The 24,285-nt window shown below is 45.4% G+C and overlaps 1 protein-coding gene across 1 annotated transcript in view; it reads right to left on the reverse strand.

Moving 5' to 3' along the window:
• Nucleotides 1-24,285, reverse strand: part of fat2 (FAT atypical cadherin 2) — a 109,401-nt gene that overhangs the window by 14,100 nt on the left and 71,016 nt on the right. The window contains exons 17-24 of the mRNA XM_072395138.1: nt 19,820-20,031; nt 15,703-15,840; nt 15,477-15,620; nt 11,343-11,540; nt 10,336-10,936; nt 10,052-10,255; nt 4,939-5,096; nt 342-795 (exon numbers count right to left, since the gene is read on the reverse strand). Of these exons, the coding sequence (XP_072251239.1) occupies nt 342-795; nt 4,939-5,096; nt 10,052-10,255; nt 10,336-10,936; nt 11,343-11,540; nt 15,477-15,620; nt 15,703-15,840; nt 19,820-20,031 (2,109 nt within the window). The remainder of the gene's footprint in view (nt 1-341; nt 796-4,938; nt 5,097-10,051; nt 10,256-10,335; nt 10,937-11,342; nt 11,541-15,476; nt 15,621-15,702; nt 15,841-19,819; nt 20,032-24,285) is intronic.

The following is a 24,285-nucleotide window of genomic DNA, read 5'->3' on the forward strand; positions in this document are numbered from 1 at the left end:
AACAAAGCAAAAGATTTCCCCTTTTTTCTAAATACATTTCCAAAAGTATGAAGGTTAAAAAGACAAATAATAAAACTAATTGTCACATTTTATGTTGATATTTCATCTGCAGTTTGGATGGAGGCGTAAAACTTTACCCCAAACACCTGTTTTTATTTCCTTTAATGAATCTGAAGCTGAAGCTTTGAAGGAATCAACAGATTCAGTGTTGATCTGAGGCCAGAATGGATTGAGCTGCCCTGATCTCTTCAGGATTTAGGGGCTTTTACACGTCTCCGCCTTGGTTTGAAACCGCTTTTTCGAGTTAATTACAGGAACTGGAGTCAGGTTTGTTCACTCACCTCCAGCAGCGTCCTCCCGGCAGCTTCCTCCATTCTGACACGGCTCGTTGTCGCAGGCTCCAGCGCTGCTGCAGCACCGAAACGCCCCGAACACCCTCCTGCCCCCTGACCCCGCCCACTCCGCCGTGTCCCCCGCCCTGATTGGCTCCCCGTTGAGCTTCAAGCCCTCGAGGCAGCCGCTGAAATTGTGCGGGTGCTGGCTGAGCTCCTGAGCCGAGTCCTGGGAGAGGGAAGCGAACAGCAAAGCACCGCGGAAACGCATCATCCGGCACGGCTCAGTCAGGGTCACAGAAGCTGGATGGTGCTGGTCCAGGGTCAGTCTCAGGAAGGTGTAGTTGACCTCCAGCAGGACGCTGTGCCAGCGGCCGTCTGACACGGCCTCAGAGCTGATGGTCAGGGCGTCAGGGGGCGTGTTTCCACATCTGAACCTGAACTGCAGCTCTCCAGGGGTCAGCTGGGGAAGGAGTTAATTAATTAAAGCACAAATCATCAAATCCCACCTCCACGGTCTTTACAGCAGCAGAACGGCAGAGTAACTCAGAGTCACTGGAACAATCTGCCTGTTTATGGCTTCATTTCCAGCTGGTTGGGCAGAACAGTCTGAAACATCTGTTTCGTACGGCTGTGTTTTAATATTTATTCGCTTTCCAGTAATTGCTGCTGGTGGAAGCATTGATTTTTCAGCTTGGAAGACATCTCCACGTCTTGTTTAAGAGGAAGTTAAATATTTACAATATCTCCACAGACCGAAGTCTTCGGCGCTGGAAACATTTTCACCTGTTTGTCAGCAGCTTTTTATCCGTTTCTGTTGGCTTTAAAAACTCATTCTCTGCACTAAATGTACACAAATGTGAATTCTGCAAACTGACCGCTCAGCATCGCCCACTGCGATGCATTATTGATGCACATGAGCTTGGCTCCTGTGTCTTTAATCATCACAGTTTGATTCGGCGCTTTTCTCTGTTCTCTGGATGCTTGTTTGCTCTCCATCTGCTGGAGGTTTTTGTTGAAAGAAGCTGCTTTTCATGTATTTTACATGACTTTTTGGGATTATTCTGAACACTTGAAGAGGAACTGACCGCTGGGACCGCCACACTCGTGCATCCTGTCATTTACGTGCACACCAGCACTTGGTCTGCTGTACATAAGACTTCATGGCTTAATCTATACTAATAAAATTCAACTGAACTGGGGCCTGAAGCGAAGCTACAGACCAATCAGAGAGTTTACACAACATGAAACCACACTGCTGCCAGATCTAAGAACATCTGTCATTAAAAGCCCTAAATAGTGGATCTAATTCCTCTAACTCTGCATGAAAGGATGACTCAACCTTTAACTTAGTAGAGAAACGTGTCGTAATCAGAGATGAAGATTCTGAGGTTAGTTTGTCCACCAAATGTTGCTGTTAGTGGAGAATAAATGAGCCACAAAGTGTGGACTTTCCCTGCTTTATTACAGGTTTATTACAGCTGATTCTGTTCAGTCTCAGCTGCAGAATGAAAAGTACTCAGGAGGGAATCTCATAAAGTGTCTTTAGACTCCAGAGAACCTTTAATCATGAACCAGGAAGCCGTCTTTCGAGGTGGAAAAACACTTGAACCTGTGAGGTGGGTTTTATTTTCCCACAGATGCAGAAATCTTCAGGTGATTCAGTGTCTTTTCACTCAGTTTTCAGAAGCAGAATCTTGCTTTGATGGAGGGAAAGAATGGTTTGGAGCTATTGGTGCTATAAAGTCCATATTTCTTCCTAAACTACAGAAATGTGACGCTGCTGGAGATGCAAAGTTAGTCCCTCCGGACAAACAGCAGATTACCTGTGAAATGTGTCCTGACTCCCGCAGTTTAATCAGAGCAGGAAGGCGGGATGTGCCGGCCTTAAAGGAAGAAGGAAGTCTGGGACTGAGTGGATGTCCGATCCTTAAAACTGTGGCGATGAAAGCAATCAGGCACTCAGGAGAAGAGGGTTGAGTGGAGCCGTTCAGTGGCCACAGATCAGGCTGAACTGGAGGGCTTTGGATTTATGGCACAGAAAGGCTCTCAGCAGAATTATCCCTCTTCAAAAGGACAACAGCTGTCTGCAGGAGGGTGGGCTGAGAAGGGCTTCGAGTTCACCGAGCTGAGGCTCACTTTCTGATGGCATCTTAAGCCAAAGATCCAGCATATTTAGATTCTGCCTTTATTTGGACATTAAAAAAGAACCAAACCCTGCCCAGCGTTTCTGAAATCTAACCGGGGGCTCACACCAAAAGCGTTGTGTGCGACCACAGCCGCTCACGACGCTCACAACCCGCCGCTTCTACTTCTTCTGCCGCCGGAAGCGGCCAAAGGGGCGGGGCTTATATGTATAGCAACTAGCAGATATATATAATAATCCATCCATACATCGGTTCCCTCTTTCACCATGGATCGTACTCTTGCCAGCCTTCTTTGTGTTTGCGCTCTGCCGTTTTCCACCTTTTTTTTCGCCTTTTTCCCACCTTTTTTTCCGCCTTTTTTCCGCCTTCGGAATCCAGATCGGCCCTAATTGGCTGTTGTCGCGTCCCTGTGGTCCCTGTTCATTTGCATAAAGTTGAGCCTTTCTCAACTCTTGAAGCTCACAACGCCGTCGATGCCAGCTTGCATTGAAAATGAATGGCAGCTGGCCGCTCACAACGCTTTTGGTGTGTGTTTTTCCGCCCTTTTCCGCTTTTTTCCACCTTTTTTCGCCTTTTTCCCGCCTTCAGAATCCAGATCGGCCCTAATTGGCTGTCGTTGCGTCGCGTCACTGCTCATTTGCATAAAGTTGAGCCTTTCTCAACTCGTGAAGCTCATGAAACTCACAACGCCGGCCGCTCATCGATGCCAGCTTACATTGAAAATGAACGGCAGCTGGCCGCTCAGGACGCTGTTGGTGTGAGCTCCCGGTTACAAACAAACCACCTCTCTGCTAAGGGAAATGTCCCATCTTTCAGAAAGAATGGATTCCAGCTCACCTGCCACGATAAAAGCCCCAACAAGTCAGTTTGTGTTACTGCAACAGGCCTGAGGACCGAGTCTGTCTGTGTGCAACTCCTCTGCTGTCAGGCCTCAGCTGTGACTCCACAGAGTTTTCCCCCACAGTCGGTCATCTTTACAGCTCCGCATCCAAGCAGCCACAGTTTATCTCGCTCATGATTCACGCTGCTGTGGCCTTAAGTTGTGTTAGATTTAAAGAATCCACTGAGCTGGTCGTTCCACCGGGAGGGAAGCACTCTGACAGCATCTTATGACTCAAGGAAGTGTCTCTGAAGCCACCTCTGAGGTTTGAATATTCATTTTGAAGAGCACGAGTCGTCTTCCTGAACCCAGAGACTGAGGGCTGCTCCTGAAGTTTTCCAAGAATCAGGATGATTGAATATTCAGGCCGAGATCATACGGATGTCTCCATAAAATGAAAGCACCCACAAGGGGAAGCATCTTCTTTTTAATCTGTTTAGAGAATTATTCAAAGACCACAACAGTTCATTATTCTCTTTCACACTTTCCACTTATTGTACAGTCGGCCGGGATCTAGGAACCTTCCTTCCTCTCGACAGTTCCTCAAAGATTGATCAAATCGACAGGATTTCCTGCAGAATGTTTCCGGCTCCCTCGGCGGACGTCTCGGTGTGAGATAAAGGCATCGACCCTTCCTCTGGGAACCTCAGTTACAGGTAGACCTGCATCACAGACCGATATGTTGGAGAGCAGGAAAGCCAGCGTGATGTGGATGGTTTCCAGTCAGGTGAAAAGGCTCCAGCTGGTGACGAAGGGCACGTTGTCCAAAATGTCAGCGTTGCCACCAAAGAACAGATTTAAGTGGAGTTGATCTTATTCGCCAGGTTTCACGGCGTCGGCAGGTGCTGTGTGACCCAGATACACAGCGGCGGGTTTATTCTGCCGGCCGCTCACCCAACAGATTAGAAGCTAAACGTGACGCCGATGGCTCACCAGATTCAGACATTTTAAAAAGCACTGCTCACATGAAGAAGAAAATGAAAAGCTTTTCTTTTGAGATTCTATCAGTTTGCAGAGCTGAAGTCAGACGTCCAGCTGCAAGTTGGGGACATTTGAAATGTTCCCTGGTGAGAGCTGCTCCTTTCAGGCTGTAAATTAGTGTTAAACAACAGCATCTGAGATTTAATCTGCCGTAGGTACAAATTAATTACCTCCGACTTCAAGGGAGAGCACAACAATTACCTCCACTTCCTTTAAGTCAGAAGGAATGACTGCGTCCTTTAGACAGGATTTAACTCCTGCTTTGGCTCAGTTTTAAGAAAAAAACACATTTCTGCAGCACAACTAATTAAAAATGTGTTTTTAATCTCTGACGAGGACGCATTTAGTTATTAAAACAGTTATGATTGTCATAGGAATATATATACCAACAAATACTTCCACTTCCTTCCAATGACTCTGCGTCCTTTAGACAGGATTTAACTCATTCGTGTCTTTTCCTTCCTGCTTTGGCTCAGTTTTAAGAATAAAAAATAATTAAAAATGTGTTTTTAATCTCTGACAAGGACGCATTTAGTTATTAAAACAGTTATGATTGTCATAGGAATTGGTTTAAATGTCACCAAAGAGGGTTGAATACCTGTAAGGCCCCCCAGTCGTTGGCCCCGCTGGTGGACATGATGAGGCCCTGCTCCCGGAAGGTCCTGAACTTCAGCGAGAGCCTGAAGTCGTGGCTGTCCTCGTCCATCCTGTGAACGTACTTCAGGTAGGACTTACTGTCGAACCTCAGCGCAGACTCTGCAACGCCAAACAGGATATTTCAGTTTCCTTCGTCTCATTCGATCAATAAAACCTGAAGGAAATGTTTCAGTTTCCTTCGTCTCATTCGATCAATAAAACCTGAAGGAAATGTTTCAGTTTCCTTCGTCTCATTCGATCAATAAAACCTGAAGGAAATGTTTCAGTTTCCTTCGTCTCATTCGATCAATAAAACCTGAAGGAAATGTTTCAGTTTCCTTCGTCTCATTCGATCAATAAAACCTGAAGGAAATGTTTCAGTTTCCTTCGTCTCATTCGATCAATAAAACCTGAAGGAAATGTTTCAGTTTCCTTCGTCTCATTCGATCAATAAAACCTGAAGGAAATGTTTCAGTTTCCTTCGTCTCATTCGATCAATAAAACCTGAAGGAAATGTTTCAGTTTCCTTCGTCTCATTCGATCAATAAAACCTGAAGGAAATGTTTCAGTTTCCTTCGTCTCATTCGATCAATAAAACCTGAAGGAAATGTTTCAGTTTCCTTCGTCTCATTCGATCAATAAAACCTGAAGGAAATGTTTCAGTTTCCTTCGTCTCATTCGATCAATAAAACCTGAAGGAAATGTTTCAGTTTCCTTCGTCTCATTCGATCAATAAAACCTGAAGGAAATGTTTCAGTTTCCTTCGTCTCATTCGATCAATAAAACCTGAAGGAAATGTTTCAGTTTCCTTCGTCTCATTCGATCAATAAAACCTGAAGGAAATGTTTCAGTTTCCTTCGTCTCATTCGATCAATAAAACCTGAAGGAAATGTTTCAGTTTCCTTCGTCTCATTCGATCAATAAAACCTGAAGGAAATGTTTCAGTTTCCTTCGTCTCATTCGATCAATAAAACCTGAAGGAAATGTTTCAGTTTCCTTCGTCTCATTCGATCAATAAAACCTGAAGGAAATGTTTCAGTTTCCTTCGTCTCATTCGATCAATAAAACCTGAAGGAAATGCTAAAGGAATCTTAAACAATAATAAAAGACGGTTATTTGTTAAGATAAGCTATAAAATGTCCCGATGGTTTAATTTACACGTTTAAAACTATTGATGCTGGAGCCAAAATTCTGATTAAAAAGGTCAGATTATGACATAATCTGACCTTTTTAATCAGAATTTAAATGTATTTATTAAAAGGATTAAAAGAAACAGCCACAGATCGACTCAATCAATAAATTTATCAATAATGTCACTAACTGTTTATGTTGAGTCATTTTTGAGCTTTTATTCTGTTTAATAAACAACTCTTTACTGTGGGAAAATGTGCTTTTATTTTGTAAATAATTCATTTAAATACATATATTTGTTATTATCTCCTCTTTAAAATTTCTTGGACTATTTAAAACAGTTTTTTTGGACACATTGAGAGTTTAATCCAATAATTCAGGGCTGCACGCTTTGTCCTCTGACAGGATGAAAGATTTCCAGAGAGGAATAAAAGAATAAGAACAGAATAAGACTTATTTAAAGTTAAAGATGGAAGCAACAGTTAAGCATTCAAACTGGAGTCATTTTTCCTTTTGCAGATTAAACTTTAATGATTCCTTTGGGGAGATGTTCCCACAGTCCTTCCATCCAACCTGAATCACAACAGAAGCTTCAACAGAAACTAAAATCTGTCTCATGCAGTTGTTTTTCCTGCCAATCCAGCTCTTTTCTTCCCACACTGAAGCATTTATGTTTCAAAGCAATAAAATAACGAGAATAAAGCCACAGAGTTTACAAACGACTTATTCTGGGCCTGATTTGTTGGATATAAGTGTTAAAAAGTGAAAATATTAAAAAGAAAACTACAGTTCTCCACATGTTTAATGCTGAATGCAAGAAGAAAGAATAAAATCTTTAATAAAAAGTTTTCCTGGTTCACTTTATTCAGGCTTTTTGTCTCGATTATCATCCCCAAACATCACCTGTCAGATCCTCATTTATAGCTGTTGACTTTCCAGCCCAAAGGGAAGCACAGTGCAGACAAAAGTGATAACTATTAAAGAGAAAAAGAAGCTAGATAACGAGCATCTATCCTGCACAGCTCCCGGCCGGCTTTACGAATCCTCACAGGAACGACAACACGAATCAGACGTCTGCCGACTAATCAAATTTCTACTGAGGGCATATTCACAGCCAGCGGAGTTCTGAGGGACTTGTGTGAAATGTGAGGATTTACTCCAGTGTTCCAGGAAAAAGGAAGAAGGAAAAAGCCTTTTGAGTTGGTGGATATCCTCTCTGAGCTCTCTGGAAGTAAAGTTCTCTCCCAGGGAGCAGAAGTGATGGGAAGTAGCAGGACCGGCTCATCCTTACTGCTGCAGTAACTCCTCACACTCACATCTCAGCCATCATGGCAGCAGAAAGGTTAGGAGGAAGCGGATCAAACAGGGCAACCTTTGTGCTGTCGCCTCCGACTGACATTTAATGCAGATTGTGTAGAAGAAGAAGTCGGTAAACAGCCTGAGCGCTAGCTGCTTCTAACCAACATCTGACCAGAAGTCGCAGCTTTGTGAGTTTCTTCTGCTGCACAAAATGCACACATGACCACCTGCTGAGTTATCAGAACAAAACCTGCTGAAACCTTTCTGAAGATGTTGAGGATTTGAACTTAATCATGAATCTCAGACAGTTGTGGACAAAAGTCAACGTTTAAAGCTGTCATTTTTCTGGAAATCTGTAGCTACTGATGCAGAATATAAGTGATGTAACACGGATTTAATCCCAAAACTCAGCACTAAGTGTAAAACAGATCTGCCTTCATGCCCTGTTGAACTAACAAAGGTTTGATTCTGTAGGTGTGAAACGTTTCTTCCTCCCAACCACGTCGCTTCTCGCCCTAAATAAAAAGGTGCAGCACACCCGTCTTTAGTCCTTTTCACAGGTTATTTCTGTACCAGTTGGTTGGTAGTCAGCTGAGGACAGCGTGCACTCTGCGCTCTTTGTGCATGTGAAGAGAGTGGGCTGTTATCACTGTCTAATATGATGCTCCTTCAGGAGTCCTGGAGCTTTAGCTGCCTCTGAGGCTGCAGTCCTGGAGCTTTAGCTGCCTCTGAGGCTGCAGTCCTGGAGCTTTAGCTGCCTCTGAGGCTGCAGTCCTCGAGCTTTAGCTGCCTCTGAGGCTGCAGTCCTGGAGCTTTAGCTGCCTCTGAGGCTGCAGTCCTGGAGCTTTAGCTGCCTCTGAGGCTGCAGTCCTGGAGCTTTAGCTGCCTCTGAGGCTGCAGTCCTCGAGCTTTAGCTGCCTCTGAGGCTGCAGTCCTGGAGCTTTAGCTGCCTCTGAGGCTGCAGTCCTGGAGCTTTAGCTGCAGTCCTGGAGCTTTAGCTGCCTCTGAGGCTGCAGTCCTGGAGCTTTAGCTGCCTCTGAGGCTGCAGTCCTGGAGCTTTAGCTGCAGTCCTGGAGCTTTAGCTGCCTCTGAGGCTGCAGTCCTGGAGCTTTAGCTGCCATTGAGGCTGCAGTCCTGGAGCCTTAGCTGCCTCTGAGGCTGCAGTCCTGGGGCCTTAGCTGCCTCTGAGGCTGCAGTCCTGGAGCTTTAGCTGCCATTGAGGCTGCAGTCCTGGAGCTTTAGCTGCCTCTGAGGCTACAGTCCTGGAGCTTTAGCTGCCTCTGAGGCTGCAGTCCTGGAGCTTTAGCTGCCTCTGAGGCTGCAGTCCTGGAGCTTTAGCTGCCTCTGAGGCTGCAGTCCTGGAGCTTTAGCTGCCTCTGAGGCTGCAGTCCTGGAGCCTTAGCTGCCTCTGAGGCTGCAGTCCTGGAGCTTTAGCTGCCTCTGAGGCTGCAGTCCTGGAGCCTTAGCTGCCTCTGAGGCTGCAGTCCTGGAGCCTTAGCTGCCTCTGAGGCTGCAGTCCTGGAGCTTTAGCTGCCTCTGAGGCTGCAGTCCTGGAGCCTTAGCTGCCTCTGAGGCTGCAGTCCTGGAGCCTTAGCTGCCTCTGAGGCTGCAGTCCTGGAGCCTTAGCTGCCTCTGAGGCTGCAGTCCTGGAGCTTTAGCTGCCTCTGAGGCTGCAGTCCTGGAGCTTTAGCTGCCTCTGAGGCTGCAGTCCTGGAGCTTTAGCTGCCTGTGAGGCTGCAGTCCTGGAGCTTTAGCTGCCTCTGAGGCTGCAGTCCTCGAGCTTTAGCTGCCTCTGAGGCTGCAGTCCTCGAGCTTTAGCTGCCTCTGAGGCTGCAGTCCTGGAGCCTTAGCTGCCACTGAGGCTGCAGTCCTGGAGCTTTAGCTGCCTCTGAGGCTGCAGTCCTGGAGCTTTAGCTGCCTCTGAGGCTGCAGTCCTGTAGCTTTAGCTGCCTCTGAGGCTGCAGTCCTGGAGCTTTAGCTGCCACTGAGGCTGCAGTCCTGGAGCTTTAGCTGCCTGTGAGGCTGCAGTCCTGGAGCTTTAGCTGCCTCTGAGGCTGCAGTCCTCGAGCTTTAGCTGCCTCTGAGGCTGCAGTCCTGGAGCCTTAGCTGCCTCTGAGGCTGCAGTCCTGGAGCCTTAGCTGCCACTGAGGCTGCAGTCCTGGAGCTTTAGCTGCCTCTGAGGCTGCAGTCCTGGAGCTTTAGCTGCCTCTGAGGCTGCAGTCCTGTAGCTTTAGCTGCCTCTGAGGCTGCAGTCCTGGAGCTTTAGCTGCAGTCCTGGAGCTTTAGCTGCCTCTGAGGCTGCAGTCCTGGAGCTTTAGCTGCCTCTGAGGCTGCAGTCCTGGAGCTTTAGCTGCCTCTGAGGCTGCAGTCCTGGAGCTTTAGCTGCCTCTGAGGCTGCAGTCCTGGAGCTTTAGCTGCCACTGAGGCTGCAGTCCTGGAGCTTTAGCTGCCACTGAGGCTGCAGTCCTGGAGCTTTAGCTGCCTCTGAGGCTGCAGTCCTGGAGCTTTAGCTGCAGTCCTGGAGCTTTAGCTGCCTCTGAGGCTGCAGTCCTGGAGCTTTAGCTGCCTCTGAGGCTGCAGTCCTGGTTCTGAAAGGTGAAGTCGTTCAACGTGAAGAAGAATTTTAACACAAGACACTGACATACCGTTACAGGGGCACACACTCTCCCAGGTGTGCTGTGGGGTGATGTAACCGGCTCTGGCGGTGGTGAAGTGGCTCAGCCTCTCTCCTGTCAGCATCACGGCGTTCCTGCAGCCTCGTGGCGGACAGCCGGGGCCCAGACACCCGTTGTAGCTCATTCTGAGACTGCTGAGGGTGCCCTGATCGTCCACGATGTCTGATATCTCTTCTACATCAGAGAGTTCAAATTCACAGATTGCACACACGCCTACAATCGCTGATTTGATGTTTTTCACGTCGACCGCTCACCTGCGACCCGACTGGCTGACAGCGACTGGACGAGTCCACCCTGGGTCCTCCAGATGAGCAGGGCCTCCAGGAGCTGGGAGCTGGGCAGCTGCTGCAGGCTGGCCAGCCGAAGATCTTCTCGGGGGAAACCCAGAACGTGCCCCAGCCTGCGCTGGAGGCCTCTCCAGTGATCGCCCAGGAACTCCTCCGGTGACATCCCGACCAGATGCATCGTCAGCCCCGAGTCCAGCGCCCTCTGCTCGGCTGCCCACACGTGAACTTTGACCCCCGTCCAGACCACGAATTTCCCGTCGCTCACGCTGACGTTCAGAGAGTACGAGCCCTCCTTCAGGTTTTCGTCTGCCCAGATTTTGCCATCAGCCGGGTCGATGGAGAAGCTGTTCCCGGCAGGGCTTCCTGACGCCAGTTTGTAGGTCAGGACGTCCTGCAGGTCCTGGTCCGATGCGTGGAGCCTGCCGATGACCCGGTTTGCAAACAGGCCTCCTGAGGTGGTGATGAAGACTTCCAGGGGCACCACGGTGGGGGGATACTTGCTCTGCTCGGTGACGTTGATGTTGACCACGCAGATGGAAGACAGGGGCGGGTGGCCGCTGTCGGTCACCTGCAGGAAGCGACACGAAGTGGAGAAAGTTTCCGTTAACGGGCAGAAATCCAGGAACAAAGTTAGTTTTGCCCACAGATGCTCTAAATGTGACTTTTTATAAATAAAGTTTCAGCTTGATTATAATCAGAATGACAGATATTGATGATTATCAGCTCTTTAAAGTCAGATTATCGTCTGATTGTTGGACTCTCAGCTGCTTCTCAGCCACTCTCTGTCATGTTTGCAGCTTTTCTGACAGCTGAGGCCACAGGAGACGCTCAGCAGTGATGCTGCGGCAGCTTTTCTAAGACGAGGATCTGAGTCTAAGAGGTGAGATCTGACAGGATTTTCTCAGCTCGGGATGACAGTGGAAGGTGAGAGCACATCGAAAACAGGTGAGCAGGCAGGGAAAACCTGACGTTACCTGTATTTTGAGCTGATGGTGAGCCTTGATCTTCTTCCTGAGTGGAGCAGAGAGCGACAGCAGGCCGCCTTGGTCAACGTGGAAACGGCGGTCCTCGTTGCCGCTGACGATGTGGAAAGAGAAAGGCGGGCCGTTCTTGGGCGTGTCTCTGTCAGTCACCACCAGCTGGAGGACGGTGCTGCCGACCGACTCGCCCTCCTGTTGGAGACGACTTTGTTAATTCAGCTGTGACTACTTCCTGCTTCAAAGTACTGGTTCTGAACCGAAGCTCGTTAGCGCCTGTTTTCAAATGTCCGTCATGTTCACAGTGACAAGACGAAGAAATGGGACAGTCGTCCCTTCTAAGAGGCGCTGTGAGCTGGTTTTCATTCCCTTACAAAGTAGGTAATCAATCAAAAACAGGAGAGTATAACAAGATAAAGAGTTAATGGGCTAAAACTCCTCATGTGAAGCCTGAGAAATTACAATCCCAGCACGCATCACAGGCCACAGTCAAAGGAAAGCTTCATCCCAGTGAGGAAGTAGAGCTAAACAAAGACCCATAAACCCTATAAACGTTGACCAGTTCCTGCATCTACTTCCTGAGTGTCCTCCACCCTCTGAGCTCCGCCCATCCAGCCTACTTCCTGTTCCACAAGTTCAATAAATAATGAAATACCCTGTCGACACAAAGTTTTTCTATAAAAACTCACATTAAGCTTTTAAAATACTGCTGAACAACGATAATCTGATTAAAAAAGACTAATTTAGTTTAGATTAAAGCTCTGTTTAGGCCCCTCCCTAAAGCTGCTGCCTCTGCTCTGATTGGTCAGGCGCCTCCCACCACATCACAGCAACCATTTCTTTCATGCTTTAGTCATGTTGATGCGCTTCAGTGTAACATCTGAGAGGGGAGACATCAGTGAATGGGACAGAAATCCTCATAAAATATAAATTTAATTGTTAAAGTGCTCCATAAGGATCAGATTCTTCTTTAAAGGCAGAAAAGACTGTGGATCCAGGCCAGTAAAAGTCCCAGAAACCACAGAACTACATCCAGATGTTCCTTCAGCCTAATTTCTTTAGGTTTCCCTGCAAGCAGCCACTTTCTTTTAATTCTTTAAATTGGTCTTAAACAATAGTGTTTGGCTGCTTTTTCACTAAAGGAATAAACCACAGATTTTAAAGTAACGTCTGTAAGCAAGAAACTGCTTTTAGTGAAATCCTCAGATTGAACTGAAACCTTCTTCTGCAGCTTCACTCCACAGCAACAGAGGAGCTCCTGGGAAAAGGTGACGAATAGTCAAACAAAGGCAAGTAAAAGCAAAAGGAAAGCAAACACAGGCTCCTGCTGACCTGCAGCACCTGTCTAAAAGAGGCCTCGGCATCATCCATCTGCTCAGAGCAATCAGGGTCCCTTCATCAGGAGCAGCTGGCTGTGGAGGCATCAGCAGATGGGGCCATTTAACAGAGTTTGGATTCATCACCGCACTCCGTTTGGCAAAGTTTGGTCCAATGAAGCTATTCTGTGGCCGAATGGGAGCGTCTGAGACGGGCAGAAACGAAGCAGCACGAGCCTCCACACACAGAAAGTAAAGTTTAAAGTTTCTCCACAGACGCAGTGGAGTAATAAGCGACTTTAAGAGAAAAAAAACCAAGGCTCTGATGCCCAACAAGCAGCAAATAATGTCAGCCGATCTTCCTGCTGCTTTGATTCCAACGAATTTGAGGAACCAGCGTCTGGTTTCTGCTCTGAACTCTGAGTTTTAATGAGCTCTGGGTGCAGCAGTTATGATGCTGCAGCATTTCCAGCTCAGACTATTTTAGCTTGTTGTAGGGAGATCCTACAGAGCTGTGATCTCTGGGATTTCTCTTTAATTATCTGCATGTTTTAGTTAATCTGTCTTCTTCATCGCCCTGTCGGGCTGTCAGAGGTGGAGCAGGCGGAGCCGAGCTGGCAGCCATCAGTTTATAATAAAAGCAGAGTTTTGTCAGGATGAGCAAAGTCGAAATGAACAGAGAAGTTAGTAAATGTTTGATGGTTGTCTTAGGAGAGGTTAATGTAACACGTCAAAGTGGTGGAGTTGTCCTCCATCTTTGTTCATGAGGCTGACGTAGCCTGCAGCCAGAGGGGAGAGACGGATCTCTGTCCTCCTGGAAGTGTGCAGCCAATCGCCTCCTCTGCAGGACGCGCTGCTGTCCATGTGGTACCAGATGGAGATGGAGGAGGTGAGGATGGACTGAAGGCAGTGGAGAAGTGCACCAACACCGTGATGATGGTGTCCAGGAAAGAAAGTGGTCCACAGACTCACCTGTGGAGCTGCACAGGTTCAGGTGGAGCTCCACAGGTGAGGCTGGAGCTGCACAGGTGTTGGTGAAGCTCCACAGGTGTTGGTGAAGCTCCACAGGTGTTGGTGGAGCTCCACAGGTGTTGGTGAAGCTCCACAGGTGTTGGTGAAGCTCCACAGGTGATGGTGGAGCTCCACAGGTGAAGGTGGAGCTGCACAGGTGAAGGTGGAGCTCCACAGGTGTTGGTGAAGCTCCACAGGTGATGGTGGAGCTCCACAGGTGAAGGTGGAGCTGCACAGGTGAAGGTGGAGCTCCACAGGTGTTGGTGGAGCTGCACAGGTGATGGTGGAGCTCCACAGGTGATGGTGGAGCTGCACAGGTGAAGGTGGAGCTGCACAGGTGAAGGTGGAGCTCCACAGGTGATGGTGGAGCTCCACAGGTGTGATGGTGGAGCTCCACAGGTGAAGGTGGAGCTGCACAGGTGAAGGTGGAGCTGCACAGGTGAAGGTGGAGCTGCACAGGTGAAGGTGGAGCTGCACAGGTGATGGTGGAGCTCCACAGGTGATGGTGGAGCTCCACAGGTGAAGGTGGAGCTCCACAGGTGAGGCTGGAGCTGCACAGCCTCACTTGTGGAGCTCCACAGGTGATGGTGGAGCTGCACAGGTGTTGGTGGAGCTGCACAGGTGATGGTGGAGCTGCACAGGTGATGGTGGAGCTCCACAGGTGAAGGTGGAGCTGCACAGGTGATGGTGGAGCTGCACAGGTGATGGTGGAGCTCCACAGGTGAAGGTGGAGCTGCACAGGTGAAGGTGGAGCTGCACAGGTGAAGGTGGAGCTCCACAGGTGATGGTGGAGCTCCACAGGTGTGATGGTGGAGCTCCACAGGTGAAGGTGGAGCTGCACAGGTGTTGGTGGAGCTGCACAGGTGATGGTGGAGCTGCACAGGTGATGGTGGAGCTCCACAGGTGAAGGTGGAGCTGCACAGGTGATGGTGGAGCTGCACAGGTGATGGTGGAGCTCCACAGGTGAAGGTGGAGCTGCACAGGTGAAGGTGGAGCTGCACAGGTGAAGGTGGAGCTCCACAGGTGATGGTGGAGCTCCACAGGTGAAGGTGGAGCTGCACAGGTGAAGGTGGAGCTCCACAGGTGATGGTGGAGCTCCACAGGTGAAGGTGGAGCTCCACAGGTGAGGCTGGAGCTGCACAGGTGTTGGTGGAGCTGCACAGGTGTTGGTGGAGCTGCACAGGTGAAGGTGGAGCTGCACAGGTGATGGTGGAGCTCCACAGGTGATGGTGGAGCTGCACAGGTGAAGGTGGAGCTGCACAGGTGAAAGCCACCACGTCACCAGATGGTGGAACATGGCCCCTCACCAGGAGGTTATTTTTGGGACTTGATGAGCGATTCTTTCCTTTTGAATTAATTTAATTCTGAGAACTTTTTGTTGAGGCAGTGATTTGTTTTGGTCTGTAAGAGAAAAGGTCTCAAACACCCTGGAAGCTACTGTGTCCTGCAGGACTTAAAAAAGAGTCATTCTAATTAATGTGTCTGCAGAAACTACACAAGCACTTAAAAATAGACTGAAGTTATATGTATAAGACTGAGGATTTTGTTCTCTGGAATGGAGTTCAATGACTTCTTAGCTATTTTTCCCACTTTCTGTGTGTCTCTGCAGTAAAAACAGTGCGTAGGACAGGTTTGGTGCCTGCAGCACTCAGGATTCATCATCCAGGAAGGATGTACAGCAGCCAGCAGGCACACTTCCTGGGATTTTACAGTAAATAACATCCACAACTGGCCTCGTTTCCACACAAAATGCCACATTTCATCCTGCAGCACGTTCAGACAGGTATTTATGGGGTTGTCATACCTGCAGCAGCAGACTGTGGTTAACCCGGGAGAAGATGGGCGGGTTGTCGTTGACGTCGATGACAGTGATGGCGATGAGGACGGCTGATGACAGAGGAGGGCTCCCTTCATCAGCTGCCTGCACCGTCAGGGAGTAATGAGGGATCTGTGCAGCCGGAGCCACAGAAAAGGTGTTAAAGTCCATGTTTCTTTACGGTTTCACGCTTTCCCGTCTTTGTTTGACCCACCTGCTCTCGGTCCAGGGCCGTGCGGACGCTGATTTCCCCGCTGCGAGGATGAATGGAGAACTGCTGCAGAAGGTCTCCGCTCACTATGGAGTACCGCAGCAGATTATTGATCGGCCCATCCTGATCGGTGGCTGTAACCTGGAGGCAGAGGAAGGAGGTGACGGCTTTTTGCACAGAGATCGGTTAAAACCATCTTCACTTACTATGGAAACACACAGGAAATGACATCAGCTTTTGCATTTATTAACAGTCTGATGCCACCTTTTCACCTGCTTTCTACTTCCAGACTCATGATTTTACAGTTTAATCTCATAAACTGAGCGAATATTACCATTTCTCATTGAACTCATCACATCAACAGTCTTTTCTAACGATAATAAAACAGTAAAATCCCTCAGAACCGATGATTCTGATCTCTGCGACCGCTTATTTATTTTAATATTTCCTCATCTTCATTTACTGCGTATGCAGATGTGAACGATTCGTCTCAGGATTAGAAACGGTCCTGTTGTGCAGCACGTTGAAGATTTAAGATTTATTTGTGCCAAACTTTACCAGCAGGAAGTTTTATGGAGATAAAGATCAAAGTTTACTGTATTTCACAGTAAAATGTATGAATTCTGACCTTCAGTTTAACTTGTTCATGTGTAACAGAGTTAGAAATGCACTTTATTAATTATTTCCAATTTGTATTTGTAAGTTTTATTAATCATTTCATGATTATTTTGAGTTATTTTCATTTAGCATTATTTTATACATTTTCCCTGAGTTAATTACCCTCCTGCACTCTGCCCTTTTTGTTCCTCCTGGGCTTCTGTAGCCCCTCTGCCCTTTTTGTTCCTCCTGGGCTTCTGTAGCCCCTCTGCCCTCATTGTGGTTTCCTGAGGGTGAGTTGTGTGGAAAATATAGCAGCAATATTCTGTTATTTTCTTTGAAAGTTTAGTCACTTATGTTGAAATATTCTATCTATATTATTCTCTGTTACATACTTTATGTCGCCAAGCTGTTTTGTGTTGCTTTTTACCGTTAATATAAGTGCTGTTAATGTTTTTAGCTTCGCGGTTTTGGCGCCATGCAGCAGTTTAACCCATGTAGCATCACTTTGCTAGTTTGCACATCTTGGTGGTGTTAACGCTGTATTTGTGCACGTTTAGGAGCAGAGACAGAAGAGTTAATAACCTGTTTTAATGTCTTCTGCAGAAAATAAATGCAGGAAAGCAGCATATTGAGTCCTCTTCCTCCGTGCCCAAACACACACCTGTTACACATGGTTTGATTTTAAAATGAAAACATTGATGTTTCTAAGGTTTTTCCTTCTTTATAATTGAAGCTGAGGATCATCTTTTAGGTTTTATAAATATTTGACTGGATGCAACATGATGTTTTCTCTTCATAATGGAGTTATATTTCCACTTCTTCACGGGAAATTAAAGTGAAAATGATCTAAATATCAAATAAAGATGATAGTTTTTGCACCAAACACAGAAAAAAACGAGCCATTCTCATTAAAAACCCATCATCTGTCCCGCTCTGCTTCTTTATCTCCAAGGATTTAACTCGGTGTAACACTGAAATCCTTCTTTTCTGTCCTGATATGTTAAACAGACGGCGGCAGAGGAAACAGTTCGATATGAAAGCTGCTGATTACAGACTCTCTTAACACGCCTTCATGCTACATGTGTCCTCTGTTTGGATCTGTCGGGGCGCAGTGGAATAAAATCATCTGAGTGCATGTGTCTGCATGCAGATTAAACATTAGCCGGCGATACCTTTGATTTGTGCGTGTGTTGGAGTTTGGAAAATTCTGCCATGAATCTACATTTAAATGAAATCCTTGAACTGAATTCAACCTTTGGAAACTTTCTGTGTTTAACCTTCACTGGTGGAAAAAAACATGAATTATATCCTGCAAAACCACCAATTCTGTCCATTTAATTTATAAAAATATATATTTCCACCCGTCTTTACTTACTGTCATCACCAGGCTTTCGTTCTTTCCTTCTTTCTTTCTTTCTGAAAGTTTGTTCTTTCCTTCTTTCTTTCTGAAAGTTCGTTCTTTCCTTCTTTTTTTCTGAAAGTTTGTTTCTTCTTTCTGAAAGTTAGTTCTTTCTTTCTTTCTTTCTGAAAGTTAGTTCTTTCTTTCTTTCTTTCTGAAAGTTCGTTCTTTCCTTCTTTCTTTCTGAAAGTTCGTTCTTTCTTTCTTTCTTTCTGAAAGTTCGTTCTTTCTTTCTTTCTGAAAGTTCGTTCGTTCTTTCTTTCTTTCTGAAAGTTCGTTCTTTCTTTCTTTCTTTCTGAAAGTTCGTTCTTTCTTTCTTTCTGAAAGTTCGTTCTTTCCTTCTTTTTTTCTGAAAGTTCGTTCTTTCTTTCTGAAAGTTAGTTTTTTCTTTCTGAAAGTTCGTCCTTTCCTTCTTTCTTTCTGAAAGTTCATTCTTTCCTTCTTTCTTTCAGAAAGTTCGTTCTTTCTGTCTTTCTTTCTGAAAGTTCGTTCTTTCCTTCTTTCTTTCTGAAAGTTCGTTCTTTCCTTCTTTCTTTCTGAAAGTTTGTTCTTTCCTTCTTTCTTTCTGAAAGTTCGTTCTTTCCTTCTTTTTTTCTGAAAGTTTGTTTCTTCTTTCTGAAAGTTAGTTCTTTCTTTCTTTCTTTCTGAAAGTTAGTTCTTTCTTTCTTTCTTTCTGAAAGTTCGTTCTTTCCTTCTTTCTTTCTGAAAGTTCGTTCTTTCTTTCTTTCTTTCTGAAAGTTCGTTCTTTCTTTCTTTCTGAAAGTTCGTTCGTTCTTTCTTTCTTTCTGAAAGTTCGTTCTTTCTTTCTTTCTTTCTGAAAGTTCGTTCTTTCTTTCTTTCTGAAAGTTCGTTCTTTCCTTCTTTTTTTCTGAAAGTTCGTTCTTTCTTTCTGAAAGTTAGTTTTTTCTTTCTGAAAGTTCGTCCTTTCCTTCTTTCTTTCTGAAAGTTCATTCTTTCCTTCTTTCTTTCAGAAAGTTCGTTCTTTCTGTCTTTCTTTCTTTCAGAAAGTTAATTCTTTCTTTCTGAAAGTTCGTTCTTTCTTTCTTTCTGAAAGTTCGTTCTTTCCTTCTTTTTTTCTGAAAGTTCGTTCTTTCTTTCTGAAAGTTAGTTTTTTCTTTCTGAAAGTTCGTCCTTTCCTTCTTTCTTTCTGAAAGTTCATTCTTTCCTTCTTTCTTTCAGAAAGTTCGTTCTTTCTGTCTTTCTTTCTTTCAGAAAGTTAATTCTTTCTTTCTGAAAGTTCGTTCTTTCCTTCTTTCTTTCTGAAAGTTCGTTCTTTCTTTCTTTCTTTCTGAAAGTTCGTTCTTTCTTTCTTTCTTTCTGAAAGTTCGTTCTTTCTTTCTTTCTTTCTGAAAGTTCGTTCTTTCTTTCTTTCTGAAAGTTCGTTCTTTCCTTCTTTTTTTCTGAAAGTTCGTTCTTTCTTTCTGAAAGTTAGTTTTTTCTTTCTGAAAGTTCGTCCTTTCCTTCTTTCTTTCTGAAAGTTCATTCTTTCCTTCTTTCTTTCAGAAAGTTCGTTCTTTCTGTCTTTCTTTCTTTCAGAAAGTTAATTCTTTCTTTCTGAAAGTTCGTTCTTTCCTTCTTTTTTTCTGAAAGTTCGTTTTTCTTTCTTTCTTTCTTTCTTTCTTTCTGAAAGTTCCTTAATTATGTTGGCATCCACGGCACTGCATTGAAGTGGTTTACATCTTACTTATCCAGTAGAACCTTCTCCGTTATGGTTGGTGACCTGTCCTCTTCCATTCCTCCTCTTTCCTGTGGAGTCCCACAAGGATCTATTCTTGGCCCTATCCTCTTCTCATTAAACATGTTACCACTTGGGTTAATTATAGCCAGGCACAACCTTTCTTTTCACTGTTATGCAGACAATGTACAAATCTATCTGCCAGTGAAGCCAAATAGTAACAATGCACAATGTTCTTTGTTTGATTGCATTACATTAAGCAGTGGTTGACCCAACATTTTCTACATTTTCTCTTAAATGAAATCCTTGAACTGAATTCAACCTTTGGAAACTTTCTGTGTTCTGCATGTTTAACCTTCACTGGTGGAAAAAAACACGAATTATATCCTGCAAAACCACAAATTCTGTCCCTTTATTTTATAAAAATATATATTTCCAGTACTTACTGTCATCACCAGGCTTCCGGGCGTCAGATCCTCGGTTATCTCCTCGCTGTAGTCGCCCTGTCCGAACGCCGGTGTGTTGTCATTCACGTCCGTCACGTTGATGATGACCATGGTGATGTCACTGAGGGACGACTTGCCTCGACTCCCCTCCACAGACAAATAATACGTTCGGGAAACTTCGAAATCCAGCGGGGCCATGAGGGTCATGAGGCCTGAAAGACCACAAGGTAAAGATGAAAGTTCTGGTTGTTGGAGAAGTGAAAACTGGAAGAATTATAAGACTTCCCTGAAACATATCAACATATCAGGGTTGGTGGCTGTAATATGACATCACTTCTAACCGCCATCAGTCTGTGACGTTTCTTTCTTTCTTTCTGCAAGTTTTCTTTGTTTCGTTCAGAAAGTTCGTTCTTTTGTTCACAAAGTTCGTTCTTTCTTTCTGAAAGTTCGTTTGTTCTTTCTTTCTTTCTGAAAGTTAGTTTTTCTGAAAGTTCGTTTTTCTGAAAGTTCGTTTTTCTTTCTTTCTTTCTGAAAGTTCTTTAATTATATTGGCATCCACAGCACTGCATTGAAGTGGTTTACATCTTACTTATCCAGTAGAACCTTCTCCGTTATGGTTGGTGACCTGTCCTCTTCCATTGCTCCTCTCTCCTGTGGAGTCCCACAAGGATCTATTCTTGGCCCTATCCTCTTCTCATTAAACATGTTACCACTTGGGTTAATTATAGCCAGGCACAACCTTTCTTTTCACTGTTATACAGACAATTTACAAATCTATCTGCCAGTGAAGCCAAATAGTAACAATGCACAATGTTCTTTGTTTGATTGTATTGCTGACATTAAGCAGTGGTTGACCCAACATTTTTCTACATTTAAATGATGATAAAACTGAATGTATTGTGTTTGGAGATACTGTGACTTTAGCACCTTGTCTTCAAAGCTCAGTTCAACCGTCATAAATCTGGGAGTGACCTTTGACCTTTGACAGTCATCTAAGGTTTCACATACAAATTAACAACTAGTTTTTTCCAGTTGCGTCTCCTGGCCAAAGTTAAAATGCACTTTATGTCGGCGTCTCCCAGACTTCAACTGCAAAATGCTGCTTTTAACCAACACTAACAGACGTGTGCACATCACTCCTGTTCTTAACTCCCTTCATTGGCTTCCTGTCCTTGATAGAATTGATTTTAAACTTTTAAAGTTTGTTTTTAAAGCTCTTAACGGCCATATTATCTTATTCAATTTTGCTGTATTTTATTGCTTTTACTGTTATTTTATTGTTTTTTTTTACTTATTCTTTTATTCTATTCTATTATCTGCTTTCTTTCTTTCTTATTTAATTTAAGGATCATTTAAAGTAATTTATTTCACTTTGTTGGTTTAAAAACGAAGATCAAATATTCACCTATTGATAAAGATCCGTTTTTAATGTTTAATGTTCTCTAAAAACAGCAACTTGTGCAACAAAACCCAGAAACACTAAAGCACCGGTGGTGAATAAAGACAAAAAGCTTTTCCACAGCAGAGCAAAGCTAAAGGACCATCATCACCACGCCTTAAGTGGCGTTTACCAGATCCATCTTCAGCCTTCAAACGCCACATCTCACTACATTCCACTTTAAAGACCTAAATGGCCTAATTCTGCATTCAGACCTCCTTCCTGTCACACATCGGCGCCATCATCACTCCTTCTCCATGTAAGCGGCTGCTTTACAGCTCTGCTCCGATGCAAATCATGATGTGCAGCGGCAGACATCATGCAGCGTTTAAATGGATGCTCCTTAGGTAAGGAGGGTGCTTTCCATGGTAATATCCCCACTGTGTGTGTGTCGGAGGGGGGGGGCGTGGTAATGTGACATGTCTGGTGAACTCTTACTTTTGTCAGCTCAGTGGAGCTGTGAGTTTAACCTTTCAGGAGCAATAAATCTCTCCACAGCTGACTGCTGTCTCCGTGTGTTCGCTGTCATCCACATGTGAGGTCGAACATCGATTTATGGCAGCAATAAAAGAGCCGTCAGAGTCAGACGGATGTTCTGCTCACTCCCTTCAGGTCTTTATTTATCTGACCCGCTGGAAACCCGGGGAGCTTTAACAGATCAGACCAACTCCAAAGAGCTTTGTTACCGATCCTTTGCTTTCTGCTCCTTATAAATGAAGCTGTCATGTTGTCACAAAGAAAAAACACCAAGTTTTTAGTTAAATGAGGAGATGAAGACGATAAAGAAAGGATCTGTTTGGCAGCTGTTGGATTAATGATCATTTCAGGTGATTGTTTCTTATTACAGCTGCTTTTATCCGACTGTTAAACATTACGAGCATAAACCAAGGTTTAGGGATTATTGGTTTATTTCTGTGTATAAAGGTAGAAGAACATCTCGCACTACTGAAAACATCAGGAAAATAAGATTTTTACAGTTTAAATAACTTTAACTAACCTCTTTTGAAATGAACATATTTAAACTCGAACCATTGAAACTGTTTTCTGTATTAAATCGAAAGTTTGAGCTTATAAATATAAATCCTCCCACGAAGTTCCACCTCAGAGCTTTTTTACCGCTAAAATCTCTCCTCGATGCAGCTTGTATGTTCAGAACGCAATCATGAACCCTGCAGCTCGCTTCAGCTGCTTCCCACAGACAGAACGCCATCGTGCAGCTCGCTTCAGCTGCTTCCCACAGACAGAACGCCATCCTGCAGCTCGCTTCAGCTGCTTCTCACAGACAGAACGCCATCCTGCAGCTCGCTTCAGCTGCTTCCCACAGACAGAACGCCATCGTGCAGCTCGCTTCAGCTGCTTCCTACAGACAGAACGCCATCCTGCAGCTCGCTTCAGCTGCTTCCCACAGACAGAACGCCATCATGAACCCTGCAGCTCGCTTCAGCTGCTTCCCACAGACAGAACGCCATCCTGCAGCTCGCTTCAGCTGCTTCCCACAGACAGAACGCCATCGTGCAGCTCGCTTCAGCTGCTTCCCACAGACAGAACGCCATCCTGCAGCTCGCTTCAGCTGCTTCCCACAGACAGAACGCCATCATGAACCCTGCAGCTCGCTTCAGCTGCTTCCCACAGACAGAACGCCATCATGAACCCTGCAGCTCGCTTCAGCTGCTTCCCACAGACAGAACGCCATCATGAACCCTGCAGCTCGCTTCAGCTGCTTCCTACAGACAGAACGCCATCGTGCAGCTCGCTTCAGCTGCTTCCCACAGACAGAACGCCATCGTGCAGCTCGCTTCAGCTGCTTCCCACAGACAGAACATCTCGTTTCTTAGTTAAAGGAAACTGAAAAACCCAAAAACTCTGCAGCAAAAGGAGGATGTCAGAGACACGACATCATCCCATCCACTTCTTCCACAGAGGGTGCATTTTTAGACTGTTATTACTGAGTAGCAGTGACACTAAAGAACAGCTCAACCCTTGTTTTGGTTTGGTTTTTCGGTGGCTTGCTGTCACGTCCAATAAAAACCTAATTTCCCTCAAACCAAAATAAGAACAAAGTGTTTAATCAGCTTTAATCAATGAAACACTGTAAAGATCGCCACCTTATTTTGTCTGTTCCACCAGAAACGGGCCTGAAGAGACTAAATATGTCTCAGTGGGCTTATTATCCCACAGAGCCTGAGCGTATCTGCCTGCTGCAGCTCATCATATCCAGCAGAGCGAGTGTGTGGGTGAGACATGTTTCAGCCAGTCTGCTGAACCGCACTCCATTAACATGCAACATAAACATCAGATGCAACAGCACAGGCCTCACTTCATTGATTTTTCTGAGATCAAGAGGATTTCTGCACCCAGTTTGAGCCAAAATCATACACAATGGGTTATTTCTTCACTTTTCCAGTGTGAGAACGCCGGCTGAGATCTCATTCGGCCTCTTTCTTACCGGGCTGACTCACTCTCTTCATCATTTAACATCAATAGATATTTTCTCTGACATCTGGAACTGAACCAGAAGCTGGAGATATGCCAAAATGTACCAGTTCAGTTCATCAAAGTATCCACACTGAGTGGGAAACTCATCCAGCAGGAGGTCTGCATCCTGTAAAGATGCTTGTTTCATGTCTTATTAGGAGTTAAGTGAGAAATGAACTCATTAGAAACTCGAATCCAGATTTTGGGGTTTGAACATGTGTTCAAACACGGCTCCACACAGTTCTTGTCAGTCTGGGCTGCTTTTAACAGACATTCCTCTGAGCAGCAGTTGTGTTTGTGTGAGATTTACTGTGGTGGTGAGTCTTTGATTTAAACATACAGCTGCTGGTGCTCCCTGCTGCCAGCTCCTTGTCTGAGTTTTGTGTTTGGAAGAAGGAACTGAGGGAGGGTTGTTTGTCCCTGTCAGACAGAGGGCTTCTGGTTTCTGCTTCACAAACACAGTCGGGTGTTGGATTCCACGAGCGTCTGAAAGACAAGCTCAGCTGGCCTCTGAGAACAGAGGTTCGGAGGTCAGACATGACCAGAAAGCAGC

Source organism: Leuresthes tenuis, unplaced genomic scaffold (genome assembly GCF_036924035.1).
Source record: "Leuresthes tenuis unplaced genomic scaffold, fLeuTen1.0.hap1 SCAF_11, whole genome shotgun sequence".
Classification (NCBI taxonomy): Eukaryota; Metazoa; Chordata; class Actinopteri; order Atheriniformes; family Atherinopsidae; genus Leuresthes; species Leuresthes tenuis.